The 17,648-nt window shown below is 47.0% G+C and overlaps 1 protein-coding gene across 9 annotated transcripts in view; it reads right to left on the bottom strand.

Annotated features, from left to right (window-relative positions):
• SPO11 (SPO11 initiator of meiotic double strand breaks) overlaps positions 1-17,648 on the bottom strand; it is a 308,074-nt gene that overhangs the window by 67,223 nt on the left and 223,203 nt on the right. For 3 of the 9 annotated variants that reach the window (XM_063963470.1, XM_063963478.1, XM_063963471.1), the window contains exons 1-3: positions 15,669-15,742; positions 14,970-15,108; positions 5,728-5,841 (exon numbers count right to left, since the gene is read on the bottom strand). In XM_063963470.1, the coding sequence (XP_063819540.1) occupies positions 5,728-5,841; positions 14,970-15,108; positions 15,669-15,678 (263 nt within the window). In that variant the 5' untranslated portion in view covers positions 15,679-15,742. The other 6 variants (XM_063963476.1, XM_063963477.1, XM_063963475.1 and 3 more) reach the window with 4 other exon arrangements.

The raw sequence follows: 17,648 nt of genomic DNA, 5'->3' as shown, positions 1-17,648 counted from the left end.
GTGGAAAGCCCAAACGGCAACGTCTGAAATTGGTAATGACAATCCTGTACCGCAAATCTCAGGTACGCCTGGTGAGGTGGATAAATGGGGACATGAAGGTATGCATCCTTTATGTCCAGAGATACCATAAAATCCCCCCCTTCCAGGCTGGCGATGACAGCTCTGAGCGATTCCATCTCGAACTTGAACCATTTTAAGTATAGGTTCAGGGGTTTTAAATACAATATGGGTCTGACCGAACCGTCCGGTTTCGGAACTACAAACAGGGTTGAGTAGTATCCCTTCCCTCTCTGAAGCAGGGGAACTTCGACCACCACTTGTTGAAGACACAATTTTTGAATAGCATTTAACACTATCTACCTTTCTAGGGGAGAAGTCGGTAGAGCCGATTTGAAAAACCGGCGAGGGGGCACCTCTTCGAATTCCAGCTTGTATCCCTGAGAAACAATTTCTATTGCCCAGGGATCCATCTGTGAGTGAACCCAGATGTGGCTGAAAAGTCGAAGACGTGCCCCCACTAGGGCGGACTCCCTCAGCGGAGCCCCAGCGTCATGCGGTGGATTTTGCAGAGGTCGGGGAGGACTTCTATTCCTGGGAACTAGCTGTGCTGTGCAGTTTTTTACCTCTGCCCTTACCTCTGGCAAGAAAGGACGATCCACGTACTCTTTTGCTTTTATTTGAACGAAAGGACTGCATTTGATAATGTGGCGCTTTCTTAGGTTGTGAGTGAACAAAAGGCAAAAAATTCGATTTACCTGCCGTAGCTGTGGAGACCAGGTCCGAGAGACCTTCCCCAAACAATTCCTCACCCTTGTAAGGTAAAACCTCCATATGTCTTTTTGAGTCGGCATCACCTGTCCACTGCCGGGTCCAGAGGACTCGTCTAGCAGAGATTGACATAGCGTTTATTCTGGAACCCAGTAAACTAATGTCTCTTTGAGCATCTCTCATATATAAGACAGCATCCTTTATATGGCCTAGGGTCAATAAAATGGTATCCTTATCTAGGTCTCAATCTCCGCCAATAAGGAATCTGTCCATGCTGCTACCGCGCTACAAGCCCAGGCCGACGCAATTGTCGGCCTGAGTAATGTACCAGAATGTGTGTAAATGGATTTCAAGGTAACCTCCTGCTTGCGGTCAGCAGGATCCTTGAGGGTAGCCATATCTTGAGATGGCAGCGCTATCTTTTTTGACAATTGTGTCAATGCCTTGTCCACCTTAGGGGAGGATTCCCACCGTATCCTGTCCATTGGCGGGAAAGGATACGCCATAAGAATCCTTTTGGGAATCTGCTGTTTTTGTCTGGAGATTCCCACGCTTTTTCACATAATTCGTTCAACTCATGTGAGGAGGGAAAAGTTACCTCAGGCTTCTTTCCCTTATACATGTGTACCCTCGTGTCAGGGACAGGGGGTTCCTCTGTGATATGCAACACTTCTTTTATTGCAATAATCATATATCGAATACATTTAGCCACTTTTGGCTGTAACTTTGCATCATCGTAGTCGACACTGGAGTCCGAATCCGTGTCGGTCTCAGTGTCTGCTATTTGGGATAGTGGGCGCTTCTGAGACCCTGAAGGTCCCGGCGACATAGGGACAGACATGGGTTCACTCCCTGACTGTTCCTTAGCTTCAGCTTTGTCTAATCTTTTGTGCAATAAGTTCACACTAGCACTTAAAACATTCCACATATCCATCCAGTCAGGTGTCGGCACCGCCGACGGAGACCTCACATTCATACGCTCCCCCTCCTCCCTAGGTGAGCCTTCTACCTCAGACATGTCGACACACGCGTACCAACACACCACACACACAGGGAACCTCTTATTTGAAGATAGTTTCCCCACAAGGCCCTTTGGAGAGACAGAGAGAGAGTATGCCAGCACACACCCCAGCGCTATATGACCCTGGAAAAAAAACACTAAATGTTTATCCAGTAGCGCTGTTTATACTTTATATACACCAAATTTGTGCCCCCCCCCCTCTTAAAACCCCTCCATCACCGTGTATAAACGGGGGAGAGTCCGGGGAGCTTCCTCGCAGCGCTGTGCTGTGGAGAAAAATGGCGCTGGTGAGTGCTGAGGGAGAAGCCCCGCCCCCTCGGCGGCGGGCTTTTGTCCCGCTCAAAATTCCTGAAAACTGGCGGGGGCTCTGTTATATACATGTACAGTGCCCATCTGTACATGTATATACTTATTTTGCCAATGGAGAGGTTTTATTGCTGCCCAGGGCGCCCCCCCTGCGCCCTGCACCCTTACAGTGACTGCGGTGTGTGAGGTGTATGGGAGCAATGGCGCACAGCTTTACTGCTGTGTGTTACCTCAGTGAAGATCATGAAGTCTTCTGCCGCCTCTGAAGTCTTCTTTTCTTCTCATACTCACCCGGCTTCTATCTTCCGGCTCTGCAAGGAGGACGGCGGCGCGGCTCTGGGACGGACGGCGAGGGTGAGACCTGCGTACCAATCCCTCTGGAGCTAATGGTGTCCAGTAGCCTAAGAAACAGAGCCTTGAAACTCACAGAAGTAGGTCTGTTTCTCTCTCCTCAGTCCCTCGATGCAGGGAGTCTGTTGCCAGCAGGCTCCCTGAAAATAAAAAACCTAACAAATATACTTTCTGACAGGAAGCTCAGGAGAGCTCCCTGTAGTGCACCCATCTCCTCTGGGCACAGTATCAAACTGAGGTCTAGAGGAGGGCCATAGAGGGAGGAGCCAGTGCACACCCAGACCTAAAGTCTTTCTTAAAGTGCCCATGTCTCCTGCGGAGCCCGTCTATCCCCATGGTCCTTACGGAATCCCCAGCATCCTCTAGGACGTTAGAGAAAACATGAATTGTTCATTGGAACAAAGTTTACTTTAAAGGGGATCACCACAGCAGCCAGACAAACCTGTTTATCTATGTTGGAGACTACCATAGATTATACCCCTTTCACATCGCACAAATATCCCGGTATCGACCCGGCATATTGGCGGGTCGATACGGGTCGGCGTGCGGTGTGAAAGCGGCATGTCGGAAATCCCGGGTTGCCTGACCCGGCAATTCAACCCGAGAATAAAGCAGTGTTATACCCGGGTTGAATACCGGGTCAATGGCAGCGTAGACGGGCTCCCGGGTCGATACGACCCGGGACCCGTTTACTACAACAGGGAGAGGTGGCGCGGAGATGATCTCATCTCTCAGTGCCGCCTCCGCTGCAGGCTCCGCCCCCCGCTGCTATGGCAACCCGCCTGGCATATTGCCGGGTTGGGGAAGCCAGCAGCACCGTTCCATGCCGGATCCCACCTGGGAAGGACCCATTTCCAATTCCCGTGTGGGGTCCGGCATTGGCGGTGTGAAAGGGGTATCAGAGATGTGCGGTTTGATTTTCCTGAAATACAAACACATCTGAACTTAGGGGTTCAGAGTGTAATATTGTTCCAGTTTGGAATTTATTTATTATTTATTTATTAACAGTTTCTTATATAGCGCAGCAAATTCCGTTGCGCTTTACAATTTATTAACAGTTTCTTATATAGCGCAGCAAATTCCGTTGCGCTTTACAATTGGAAACAACAATGATATAACAAACTGGGTGATAACAAACAGTCACAGAGGTAGGAAGGCCCTGCTCGCAAGCTTACAATCTATAGGGAAATAGGCTTGTATACACAAGGAAAGATGCTGTCTATTGCATAGTTGTTCGCCAGATTGCAAAGGTTCTTGGTGGGCTGTATGATATGGTCATACAGCAATGATGAACTGGGTTCGAGAGGAAGGGAAAGTGAAGAATGAGAAGACATGTGAGGATATGTGTGGACTGTGCAGAGTGGATGCAATTTGATAGGAAGGTTTATGAAAGTTAAGTGGGCGGTTCTGGAATTTGATATGCTTGCCTAAAGAGGTGAGTTTTCAGGGAACGCTTGAAGGTTTGGAGACTAGAGGAGAGTCTTATTGTGCATGGTAGGGCATTCCACAGAGTGGGTGCAGCATGATGAAAGTCCTGCAATCGTGAGTGGGAGCGAGTAATGAGTGTGGATGAGAGACGCAGGTCTTGTGAAGAGCGAAGAGGTCGGGTTGGGAGATATTTTGAGATAAGTGAAGTGATGCACGTTGGTGTAGTTTGGTTAATGGCCTTGTGTGTGAGTAAACGTAATTTATATTGAATGCGGTAGAGTACAGGTAAGTAACCAATGGAGGGACTGACAGAGTGGATCTGCAGAGGATGAACGTCTAGCGAGGAAGATAAGCTTTGCCGCTGCATTCAGAATGGATTGTAGTGGTGAGAGTCTCGTTTTGGGAAGACCAGTTTGGAGACTCTTGCAATAATCAATGCGGGAGATAATAAGAGCGTGAATTAGAGTTTTAGCAGTGTCTTGTGTAAGGTATGGTCGTATTTTGGATATGTTTCTTAGATGCATGTAACATGATCTTGAGACAGATTGAATGTGGGGAACAAAGGACATATCAGAGTCAAGGATGACACCTAGGCAGCGAGCTTGTGGGGTAGGGTAGATAGTTGAGTTTTCAACAGTGATAGAGATATCAGGTTGGTACCTACTATTGGCTGGTGGAAATATAATTAACTCTGTCTTTGAAATATTCAATTTGAGGTGGCGAAATGTCATCCAGGATGAAATGGCAGAAAGGCATTCAGTGACACGGTCCAGTACAGATAGGGACAAGTCAGGGGAGGATAGGTAGATTTGAGTATCATCTGCGTACAGATGATACTGAAATCCAAAAGAGCTGAATAGTTTACCAAGAGATGAGGTATAGATAGAGAAAAGCAGAGGACCCAAGACTGAGCCTTGCGGTACTCCAACTGAAAGAGGTAGCGAAGAGGAGGTAGATTCAGAGAAGCGAACACTGAAGGAGCGATTAGATAGGTAGCATAGGAACCAAGAAAGGGCTGTGTCTTTAAGACTTAGGGATTGTAGTGTCTGTATGAGTAGAGAGTGGTCTACAGTGTCAAATGCAGCAGATAGATCTAGAAGAATAAGTAGTGAGTAATGGCCTTTAGACTTTGTAGTGACCAAATCATTAACCACTTTAGTCAGTGCTGTCTCTGTGGAATGTTGGGAACGGAAGCCTGACTAAAGTGGGTCCAATAAAGTGTATGAGTTAAGAAAGTGTGTGAGTCGAGTGTAGGCAAGTCTCTCAAGTAGCTTAGAGAGACAAGGGAGCTGAGAGATAGGGCGGTAGTTTGAGAGAGCATTAGGGTCAGAATTTTGTTTTTTTTAAATGGGAGCAATCACTGCATGCATGAAGAGTGAAGGAAAAATACCAGTAGAGAGAGAGATTACAGATGTTAGTTAAGGTAGGGATGAGCACCAGAGACAGAGCTTTACTTAATTGTGAGGGTAAAGGGTCAAGAGGAGAGGTAGTAGAGAAGCAGGATGAGAAGAGTGATGATACTTCCTCTTCATTTGTGGGATCAAATGAAGAGAGAGTGCCAGAGGGTTCAGGTAAAGAACAGAGCAGGTCACTGGGATTCCACTTTAGGATTCCAAGTGGAACCGAGTCCAGGCTCTGGTCTGTTGTCAGTTTGGAACTCGGATTTAAAAATTGAACTCGGTTTTGGATTGCATGAAAACAGGTACTTAAATGTTTTTGACAGGTGGAGTTACTACTTAAAAGAGAAATGATTAGTATGATGAGTAATGCCAATATTTTGAAATACCATTGACAGCTACACCCTAAAAGTGCTTTTTAGAGAAGCTTTTAAGCTGTAAATAAACCACACTTACTCAATGTTGGTCCACTTTGATCTGTTTTCCACAGTGAGAATTGGGGCTTCATTTCTAGACAGGCTCTCCAACACCCCTTGCACAATCTTCTCAATTGCAGCAAGAACCTGAGGACTTAGAGTGTATACAAAATGTTTAGGCAGCCTGTGTCTCTCGTGCTGTTGTGGAACTCCAAGTGCCATGTATACAGTATCAGCTGTAATTTGGGACTTGTAGTTCCACAGCAGTGGGAAAGCCACCCTTTTTTACAAAGTCTGCACATTATATATCTTTTCCTGTTCAAATATTTGGAAATGTCAGACAGCTTCTAGGAACACTAGCAACAGTGAACACTATGTACTAATGATCTGCTTTTCTAGGAAGCCTGTGATTGCTGCACATGAAACGTGTGGGATCAGCAATCCCAGATGACTATACTGACTGCTGTTCCAAACTGTTTATCAAAGCTGGTGCTTACAGTGTAATGAACGTCTTAAAACATCCGCTCAGGCTGAACACAGCAGTACTATAGGAGAAAAATTGAAACAGTGAAAGTAATAAATGTGAAGGTCATAGAGTGGTAGTAACTTTAAGCATGGCTTTGAAGAGACATTTATGCATTTTCCACCATGTGCATTTCCAGATAAATCCACAAGCCCGCCATAGTAAATGCAGAGTGATTTTCCCTGGGCAGGTCCCAAAATTAGAATGTGGGAATTGTACCCAGTAAAGGCATAGTTACCGACTTCCTGGCTGCTCAGCTGAGGGGCAGTGCGGGGGTGTGACGCATCATGAGGGTCATGGTGGTCATGGTGGCCGTCACACTCCACTGCAGCCATGCCCTCCGCTATACAATGCCGAGATTACCGCCATTATACAGCATGGCTTCAAACTGCTCCCGGACAGCCCACTGTACTCGCTAAGTAGGTGGCCAGGTCCGGGGTGCGGCTGGAATTGGGAGATTTGCCCATTCTAACAGGGCGCTAATAGGGACACCAGATTATCATGAGCCTCCTGGCTGTTCCGTGAGAGTAAGCAAGTATAATAAAAAGCCAACAAATTGGGTATTTGCACAAATGGAAAGGCTGTCCTCCTGCATATGCCCAATACCAGGGCCGAAACAAGGATTTCTGTCACCCGGGGCAAGGCAGTACTTAGGCGCCCATACCCCCCTCCTCTTAAATAACACCAACAAGTATCCAAATGATTTTATGAAAATCACATTATGGGGGGAATTCAAAAGTTTGAAAAGTCATTTGGGTGTCTGCTTTTTCCTATCTAATAGACAGGAAAAATAGACACCCAACCGACTTTTCAAACATTTGAATTCCCTCCTATATATAGTAGAGATGTGCACCGGAAATTATTCGGGCTTTGTGTTTTGGTTTTGGATTCGGTTCCGCGGACGTGTTTTGGATTCGGACGCGTTTTGGCAAAACCTCCCTGAAATTTTTTTGTCGGATTCGGGTGTGTTTTGGATTCGGGTGTTTTTTTTCAAAACCCCCTCAAAAACAGCTGAAATCATAGAATTTGGGGGTAATTTTGATCCTATAGTATTATTAACCTCAATAACCACAATTTCCACTCATTTCCAGTCTATTCTTGTTATGCACACCAGTGCCTGCAGGAATGTACTGGTGTCTGAACTGTTATGCACACCAGTGCCTGCAGGAATGTACTGGTGTCTGAACTGTTATGCACACCAGTGCCTGCAGGAATGTACTGGTGTCTGAACAGATAGGGATGCAAAACAAATGAACTCACAGACAGACTGGGGAATATGACATTACGTACACAGAAGGTGATAGGGTAACAAAATAAACACAAAGTGAACAGAGAAGCCCAGAGGATAAGAAACTGGGTGTCTCCCTAGTATTAAGAATGCTCAGATGGAAAAAGCAAGATGTTGTGTTTTAATACGTAGAGAACCCGAAATGCTGTTGCTAAGGGCAACAGCAAAACCCTAAAGGGTTACCAACGGGTGTGGCAGTAAACTCCTTGGTCAGAGATGGAATGATAGACACAAGGAGAGTCTCCACAATCCTAATCCTCACTTGCAGTGCACAGGTTCAGCTTACTGCCACTAAACTGACACCTGAACACCTTGCACATTGAGACAGGATTTAGGCAGGCAAGTCTGAGAATACAGCCGCAAACTTGCTAAGTTCACAGAGTAGCAAAAGAACCCCAGCAAGTTAAACGACTGACTCCAGTCTTACTGCTAGGTCTGGATTGGCAGAGTGTAGTACCAAATCCCAAGGCCTATATGCAGTAAGCAACAACAAATACAAAGCTACACAGTACTGGCTAACTTTCAGGAACTAACTAACCAACAAAGATTCAGCAGCATCTGCTTAACCTGAGAAGAGGCCTTATATAGCAGGTGCTGTCCACGCCCCACTCAGACCTCACAGACTGTGAGCACAAAAACCAGCACCGGATCCCCTGCCGTGCACAGAGCCTGTAACCACTGCACAGCAAAAGACCCGAACCGGAGTATCAGCTGCGCTCAGGTTACTCCGCTAGCACTTGTCTCCCGGTTGCGATGACGACGTTGCAGCACAGGGCAGGAGACCCTAACAATTCTGAACACCTCACACCTCACAATACTATTTTTAGTCCTAAAATTTGCACCGAGGTCGCTGGATGACTAAGCAAAGCGACCCAAGAGGGCGGCACAAACACCTGGCCCATCTAGGAGTGGTACTGCAGTGTCAGACAGGATGGCACTTAAAAAAATTGGCCCCAAACAGCACATGATGCAAAGAAAAGAGAAAAAGAGGTGCACTGTGGTCGCTGGACGGCTAAGCTAAGCGACACAAACACCTCAATATCACAGGAATTATTCGTTCTAATCAATGGTATTATTGGCCCAAATCACTGGAAGAAAAAGACAAAATCACAGGGATTATTCGTTCTAATCAATGGTATTATTGGTCCACATCACTGGAAGAAAATGACAAAATCACTGGAATTATTCATTCTACTCAATGGTATTGTTGGTCCAAATCACTGGAAGTAAATGACAAAATCACTGGAATTATTTGTAAACATCTGTAGAAAGTCGCTGCTTTCTGATTACAGAAATGCTCAGATATTCCTGCGAATCCACAATCCCTTCCCAGAGGTAAAAGAAATTGAGAAACCGTTGTTTGAGAATGTTTGTTCTCTTTCCCTTACAAAGGAACAAACCACTTTCCAAGAAGACTGACGTTTTTGGGATTATGGAGACATAATGTTTTTGAATATAAATCCTAAAGCAGGTGGTGTATTAGAGCAAAAGAGTGCAAGAGACAAGTCATGCAGTTTCTGAAATATTATGACAAAATGTTACTGTATTGCATAAGCACTCATTCCTAACTCTGCTAAGTACTGTTTGGTATACTGTATCGGCTTCCATGAGGTAGTTGTCCATTATTTCAGCTTCCATTGACCTTTTTGAAAGCGGTAGAAGTTATCGATTCTTTTTTTTTTTTTTTTTTTTCCCCTATTTTTAATTTTCTCCCGCATAGCCCAGTAAAATGTTGCAATGTTAAGTATTGACTTGTGCCTTCTGGGGGTCCACTTCTTCACCAAACCCAGCCAAATCTCATCCTAACCCTCTGTTCCACGTTCTCTATGTACCCCATCTGTGTCACCCATGTCTGTCTACCCCTCCCCTTTAGATTGTAAGCTATCACGAGCAGGGCCCTCTTCCCTCATGTGCTTATCTTTTGTCTTACTTTAATAATCTTCAACTGTACCACATCCAGCAGTCTTCTGCCACCTGATACTTATTCCAGTGTCATCTGCTGATGTAACTATGTGTATTTACCCTGTACTTGTCCTATACTGTCATCAACTGTAAGTTGCTGTTTTCCTTTTTGATTATTTATGTACTCTGTAATTGGGCGCTGCAGAACCCTTGTGGCGCCATATAAATAAAGGATAATAATAATATAGGGTGTATAATCCCCAGGTGTATCTCACACATCGCTCAGTACAGATTACAGGATGTATAATCACCAGGTGTATAACACACGTCGCACAGTACAGTATACATACTGGTCACAACAATGCAGCAGATATTGAGCACTGATCAGGATACTAGAAGTGACACAGAGCTGCAAGATACAGCAATGGCCTACTGTACTGAACTATATATGTATACTGCTGGTCACCAAAATGCTGCACTGTCCTACTATATACTGCTCACAAAAATGCTGCACAGATATGGAATGGATACTTGCAGTGACACAGAGCTGCAAGATACAGCAATGGCCTACTGTACACAACTATATACTGTTGGGTCACCAAAATGCTGCACTGTAATACTATATATACTGCTCACAAAAATGCAGCACAGATATGGAATGGATACTTGCAGTGACACAGAGCTGCAAGATACAGCAATGGCCTACTGTACACAACTATATACTGTTGGGTCACCAAAATGCTGCACTGTAATACTATATATACTGCTCACAAAAATGCTGCACAGATATGGAATGGATACTTGCAGTGACACAGAGCTGCAAGATACAGCAATGGCCTACTGTACTGTACTACTATAAGTATAATTATATACTAGTGGTCCCCAGTCCCCACAATAAAGCACACTGAGCACAGATATTTGCAGCACACTGTGCACAGATATGGAGCGTTTTCAGGCAGAGAACGTAGATATTTTCAGCACACTGAGCACAGATATTTGCAGCACACTGAGCACAGATATGGAGCGTTTTCAGGCAGAGAACGTAGATATTTTCAGCACACTGAGCACAGATATTTGCAGCACACTGAGCACAGATATTTGCAGCACACAGTACAGATTACGGAGCTTTTCAGGGAGAGAACGCAGCTACATCCTCTCCGTTCAATCTCCAATGCACGAGTGAAAATGGCGGCGACGTGCAGCTCTTTATATAGAATACGAATCTCGCGAGAATCCGACAGCGGGATGATGACGTTCGGGCGCGTTCGGGTTAACCGAGCAAGGCGGGAAGATCCGAGGCTGCCTCGGAACCGTGTAAAATGGGTGAAGTTCGGGGGGGTTCGGATCTCGACGAACCGAACCCGCTCATCTCTAATATATAGTGGTGATATAACAATTTTACAATCAGAGAGGGCCTCACTGATTGCAATGATTATAACACCACCGTTATACATATACATGGATGCGCATTCAAGCATTTTAGATGGGTTTAGCTGCACCCGAAGCTGACTGGCGCCTTAATCAGTAATGAGTGTCTGATCGGAGCAACAATTGTATAGCTCCAGTAGACGCCAAGCAGGGGGCGCAAACACAATTGAATCGGGCCCATTAACATACACTAAAAAAGTTTAAAAACAAGGAGCTAGTTGCTTAATGTTTATAGCTCTTTTTGTGGGATCAGTAGTATTTACCGACGTCCGGGATGCCTGATGTCAATATACCGACAACGGCATCACGATTGTCAGTATGCTGGCAGCGGGGTGAGCCCAAAGAGTCCCCTTGCGGGCTCGCTGCGCTCGCCACAGGTTCCATTCCCACTCTATGGGTGTCCGGCTGTCAGCATTGTCAGCGGTCGGGATCCTGGCATCTGTATCCTGAACGCCAGGATCCTGACTGCTGGCAACTCAACTGCATACCCTTTTTGCAGAGTGTATTTTGAGGTATCTGGATTGATCACTTTATGCTGGGTTCCTTCAGTGCTACTACTCAGTAGCGGATCTTGCCACGGGCAAGCAGGACTTTTGCCCGGGGCGCCGCCTTACCGGAGGGCGCCGGCGCCATCCGGAGGGTGCCGCAGCACAGCAAGATCTGCTGCTGCTGTGCCCCCCGCTGCTGCTGCCCGCTGTGAAGGGAAACTAGACGCTACGCGTCTAGTTTCCCTTCGTGGGCTGCCCGCTGTGAAGGGAAAGTAGACGCTACACGTCTAGTTTCCGTTCGTCAAGAGGACCTTTTCTGTAATGATGTGCGGTGCGCGCTGACGTCATCGCGCACCGCACATCATTTCAGCGGCGCTACTACTGTACAGGGGGCGTAACTGACCACGCCCCCTGTATGAAGCCACGTCCCCATGGCCGCAAAAAGACCCTGAGCCGGCCCTGCTACTACTGCCAGTAGTAGGGCAAGTTAGCTTAGTACCAGCCGGCCACCCAGCGGGATCCGCTGGAATCCTGACATGTAATGGAATGCCTGCACCGAAATCCTGACAGAGATCATAATCCCGGCGCCGGGAATCCCAACACCCGGGATTCTGATCACTACACTGCCGTCTGCCGGATAAGTAAGTTGCGGGGTGGGCAGAGGTCAGGTTTAGGCTGCGGGGGAAGGGTTAGCCTGCCTCCCAGAGCAGTTAGGGTTAGGCTGCGGGGATGGGGGGGGTTGGCACCCCCGGAGAGGGTTAGGCTGAAAACAGGGAGGGTTAGAGGGTTGTTAGTGTAAGGTAAGTATACTTACCTTCACCTGTTGGGATTTTGATCATCGGCATGCCGCGGTCGGTATTCTGACCTCCGGCATATCGTCAGCCGGGATATCCATCCCAACCTCACCCAGCACCTTCCCTGAAGCAGCACTGGAGGAACCCAGCATAAAGAAATCATTCCAGATACCTCAAAATAAACTGCAAAAAGAGGTATAAACATTAAGTAACTAGCTCACTGTTTTTACACTTTTTTAATTTATGTTATTGCATACCTCAAAACTGTCCCGATTTTGGTGGGGAGTGGGGACAGTCCCGTTTTTCACAGTCTGTCCTGCTGTCCCACCGGTGGGTCACAGTGTCATGCGGTGGGGGCATTTGGGAGATACCCCTGTCACTCGCTGCTCTGAGCAGAGCAGCGGTGAATAGATGTTGTGCGCATGCACACCGCATCTATTCCCTGGCAGAGAGGTACAGGGGGAATGGCCAGCAGCTCATGGAGTGCTGTTCATGCCTCTATAGCACAGGTTCTCAAACTCGGTCCTCAGAACCCCACACAGTGCATGTTTTGCAGGAACCCAGCAGGTGCACAGGTGTATTAATTACTTACTGACACATTTTAAAAAGTCCACAGGTGGAGCTAATTATTTCACTTGTGATTATGCAAGGTGATCTGCAAAACATGCACTGTGGGGTCCTGAGGACCGAGTTTGAGAACCTGTGCTCTATAGTGATGAAAATAGGGGCATGGCTTGCAACTGCGGTGCTTGCAGTGAGGACACACACCCTAACTGCGAGATCACGCCTCCTAATTTTGTGCGCGCCGAAGATATCCCTTCTCGGTGCACACAAAAGGTGGGAGGTATTGTGTGTTATTATTTAATTTATTTTGTATGTTATTTAATCTCTTACTTTAAATCTTAACAGCAGCCTCAGACTCTGGCCTGCATGCACCTCATTTTATTTTTTTGGGGTTTGCCCGCTGGCTGAAGTCGGAAGCTGCCTAATAGTTAACAGCACGCCGAGTGCCGGCACCAAAGACTCCCGACTCCTCTCTCTCTTCGTGTGACATCACACGCACGTCCGGCATCATGATGTCACACGCACAACGCGGCAGAACCCGGAAGCATGAGCCCATGGAGCCGGCTCCCGGCAGCCATTAGATAGTTGCTGCCTTCCAACAGCGTGCAACTGCATATGTTAATTTTGGAGTCCGGAGCTCGTGCTTCAGTGGAACTGGACACTCTGGCACCCCCTCATTTCAGCGCTTGGGGCATGTAACCCCTTAGCCCCATCCTAGTTGCGGCCCTACTAGTACTTTCATAAAACACTGGAGAATTATTTCGTTCATACTGGTTCTCAAACTCGGCCCTCAGGACCCCACACAGTGCATGTTTTCCATGTCTCCTCACAGAATTGCAAGTGAATAATTAGCTTCACCTGTGGACCTTTTCAAATGTGTCTGTGAGTAATGACTACACCTGTGCCCCTGCTGAGTGAGCTGGAAAATGTGAGCTGTTTAGGGTCCTGAGGACTGAGTTTCAGAACCATATGGCCCATACACACGGTGAGATTCGGGTTGTGCCCGATTCTCAATATGCGACAGGGGCTAGGTCGGCACATAGTCAGTAACGCAAGCACACTCATTATGTGCTTGCGATACCGACTATGTGCGATTTTGGCTAAGTGTCAATTTTGACTATCACTTCTATAGAGATAGTCAAAATTAACTTGCCTGCACAGTCTATCTATCCTTGCGATACCGACCGCGCGGGACCGCCCCCTCGGCATCAAATCGGGATCGCAAGGTGACTTTCACTTTGCGATCTGCACTAACTTTTCTTACGATTTTGACTATATAGTCAAAATCGTAAGAAAAAATCTCACCGTGTGTACACGGCATAATATTTAGTTATTATTCTCTATTGATATAGGGCCTACATATTAAGCAGAGCTTTATAAAGTATATTTTTTCACATTGAGCTTTACCTCAGAGGAGCTTGCAATCTACTTATAAGACAAGTCTAGTTAAAGACTGGTCACTGGGGATTCATCTGAAAATGCGCATGGTGGAAACAGTATAAACATTCCTACAAAGTGCCACCCACTAACACTTTTGTACACCCACCTGCTCAGGCACACTATCACATTTTTCTTTCAAAATAAATTTTCTTGGGAGTAACCTGATTAGCCTGTTGTGAATTCCAGATCCTTCTTTTCAAGGTAAATAGGGCATGGCCATTCCTTAGCAGGAAAAGACACTCAGGGGGTCATTCCGAGTTGTTCGCTCGCAAGCTGCTTTTAGCAGCTTTGCACACGCTAAGCCACCGCCTACTGGGAGTGAATCTTAGCTTATCAAAATTGCGAACGAAAGATTAGCAGAATTGCGAATAGACACTTCTTAGCAGTTTCTGAGTAGCTCCAGACTTACTCGGCATCTGCGATCAGTTCAGTCAGTTTCGTTCCTGGTTTGACGTCACAAACACACCCAGCGTTCGCCCAGACACTCCTCCGTTTCTCCAGCCACTCCCGCGTTTTTCCCAGAAACTGTAGCGTTTTTTCGCACACACCCATAAAACGGCCAGTTTCCGCCCAGAAACACCCACTTCCTGTCAATCACATTACGATCACCAGAACGAAGAAAAAACCTCGTAATGCCGTGAGTAAAATACCTAACTGCATAGCAAATTTACTTGGCGCAGTCGCACTGCGGACATTGCGCATGCACATTAGCGACTAATCGCTCCGTTGCGAGAAAAAAATAACGAGCGAACAACTCGGAATGACCCCCTCAGAACGGAGTGATAAAAGTTTTATTGCATTGGTAGAATTGAATTATTCCCAATGTGATGATAATAATGCTTTTGTTTCTCTTACCTGGTAACATTTTCCTGTATAATGCCTTGTGCTCCAGGACTCTGATCCTCCATTTTCCGCATGGTCTTCTGCAAGGTCATCTGGTGTTGTTCTATACAGTGGAAAAAGTTGGGACTCTGCATATATGCCATATGTAAACCTGTGATAGAAGTAAGACCACACGCAAGACACTGAATACAAGAAAATACAACTACTGTTACTATATTAATGCATTATCGGAGCATTACACTATGACATAACCGATTTAAAACATATATGTTTCTGAGAGCTTTCGTTAGTAAATGTGAGTAAGCCTATGTCTGGCCGATGTTTTCATTAAACGTTATTACTTGGGTGATAGTGATCCTCTCCTTATCTGGCCTTCAGACTGTGAAGTCTCTCTGCTTTCCTTCTGTGGCCCAGATACAGTATCTGACCTCTTTATTCAATTTGGTCATTAGGGGTACTGAGAATTAGCTTTCTCTGGAGATCATGCAGCTCCTGCCTTGCCTGTAATCGGTGCACAGCAGGAGGCGACTACCACTATTTTTACTAAGAATGGTCCAGCTGAAGAGAGGGAAAAGAAAGTCATCCTAAATAACAGCAGTGGCTGGAGACTGACACATTTCACACCCTGGCGGGTTTCAGCGAATGCACACACCTCACACCGTCCACCAATTACATTTGCTCCACAAGCCACGTACGTACGTACGTACGTACATAAACTCATACAATCCCTGCACTGTTGTACTAAAGTAAAGCTGCACTGTGGAGTGTGTGGACTCTCACCTCTGCTCTTGTGCAGCAGTGAGATTTTTTTTGTCAACACTTTATTGACAAGCGGTCAAAATGACAAAAGAGCCCTCTTCCAGCTTCTCCAATGATAGACAGATAACGGCAGCTAGAAGTGACACAGCCGATGCTGGAGAAGACAGATGACGGTGACATTACTTCTTAATAATGGCTTGGTCACTTAGCCATGGCAGCACAATATGCTATACTGCTGTTGCCGCTAGCAGGCTGGATGCAGAGAAAACCATATAGTGCACATCAAGATGTACAGGGATTTAACAAAAAAAAAAAAAAAAGAGATTTATGATCGCGCCACTCTTTGTAATGCAGCTCTAGTGATAAAATAGGATTTTAATTACCTACCGGTAAATCCTTTTCTCGTAGTACGTATAGGATACTAGGGATACATTTAGTACCATGGGGTATAGACGGGTCCACTAAGAGCCTTGGGCACTTTAAGAATTTGATAGTGTGGGCTGGCTTCTCCCTATATGCCCCTCCTACCAGACTCAGTCTAGGAAATTGTGCCCAAGGAGACGGACATACTTTGAGAGGATATAAAAGGATAGTGGTGAGATTCCGAACCAGCACACACAAACAAGAGGAAAGCCATGCTAACCAAACTTGGAACAGGAACAGCAACAGCTGAATCAAACAACAATACTTAACCAAGTAACATACCTCCCAACTGTCCCGATTTTCGCGGGACAGTCCCGTTTTTTGGGGACTGTCCCGCTGTCCCACCCGCGGGCAGCTGTGTCCCGCGGTGGGGGGGGCAGTTGGGAGTCTCTGCCCTGCTTTGCAGAGCAGCGGTGAATAGACGCTGTGCGCATGCGCACAGCGTCTATTCACTGGATTCAGAGGGAGAGGGGGCATGCCAGCGGCTCACAGAGCGCTGGGCATGCCCCCTCAGTGATGAAAACGGGGGCGTGGCTCGCGATCGCGGTCCTCCCGCGAAGCCACGCCCCCTTTCTTAGACCACGCCCCCTTTTTCGGGGGGGGGGGGGGGCTGGCTTTGCCGCGCATGTGTCCCTCTTTAGGAATCTATAAAGTTGGGAGGTATGAAGTAACAGTGCAGGACGAACGAAGCACCGGGCGGACGCCGAACTACTAGAAAAGGATTTACCGGTAGGTCATTAAAATCCTATTTTCTCTTACGTCCTAGAGGATACTGGGGATCCATTTAGTAGAACATAAAGGGGAAAAGGGAGATAGGATATGCTCTGCACCAGCTGATTAATTGATAATGGGGGTAATACTGAGTTGATCGCAGCAGGATTTTTGTTAGCAGTTGGGCAAAACCATGTGCACTGCAGGGGAGGCAGATATAACATGTGCAGAGAGAGTTAGATTTGGGTGGGTTATTTTGTTTCTGTGCAGGGTAAATACTGTCTGCTTTATTTTTACACTGCAATTTAGATTGCAGATTGAACACACCACACCCAAATCTAACTCTCTCTCAGAGCCGGATTAAGGGGGGGGGGGGGGGGGCCCAGGGGGTCAGTACCCCGGGCCCCCCGTCATAAGGGGCCCCCCTACCAAAGCTGCTCTGTCCCGCTCTGATACAGGCAGCAATCTCCAGCCTCCACCGCCAGCAGCAGCTCTCCTGGCAGCAGCGGAGGCTAGAGATTGCTGCCTGTATCAGTCCCTGACCCGTGCTGCCCGTGAGGAGGGAGCCGCACGCACAGTCGTGAGCGAGACATTGCACGCCCGCTGGCAGTGCGGAATCCTCCCTCCCCGGCAGCCGGGAGTCTTTCTCCTCCCCGCTGCTTTGTGTGCGTGCGGCGGGGGGTGGGTGGGGGGTCGGGGGGAATTTGGGTCGGGTCGGGGGTGGTCCAAAGTTTTTTTTTCAATGGCCATGGTCCTACGGCCGGAATTCGGAGCCCCGCCCCCTCGTGGCCGTGTGCC

Source organism: Pseudophryne corroboree, chromosome 3 (assembly GCF_028390025.1).
Source record: "Pseudophryne corroboree isolate aPseCor3 chromosome 3, aPseCor3.hap2, whole genome shotgun sequence".
Classification (NCBI taxonomy): domain Eukaryota; kingdom Metazoa; phylum Chordata; class Amphibia; order Anura; family Myobatrachidae; genus Pseudophryne; species Pseudophryne corroboree.
The sequence above is the reverse complement of the archived record's forward strand: the minus strand, read 5'-3'. Positions and strand labels throughout refer to the sequence as shown.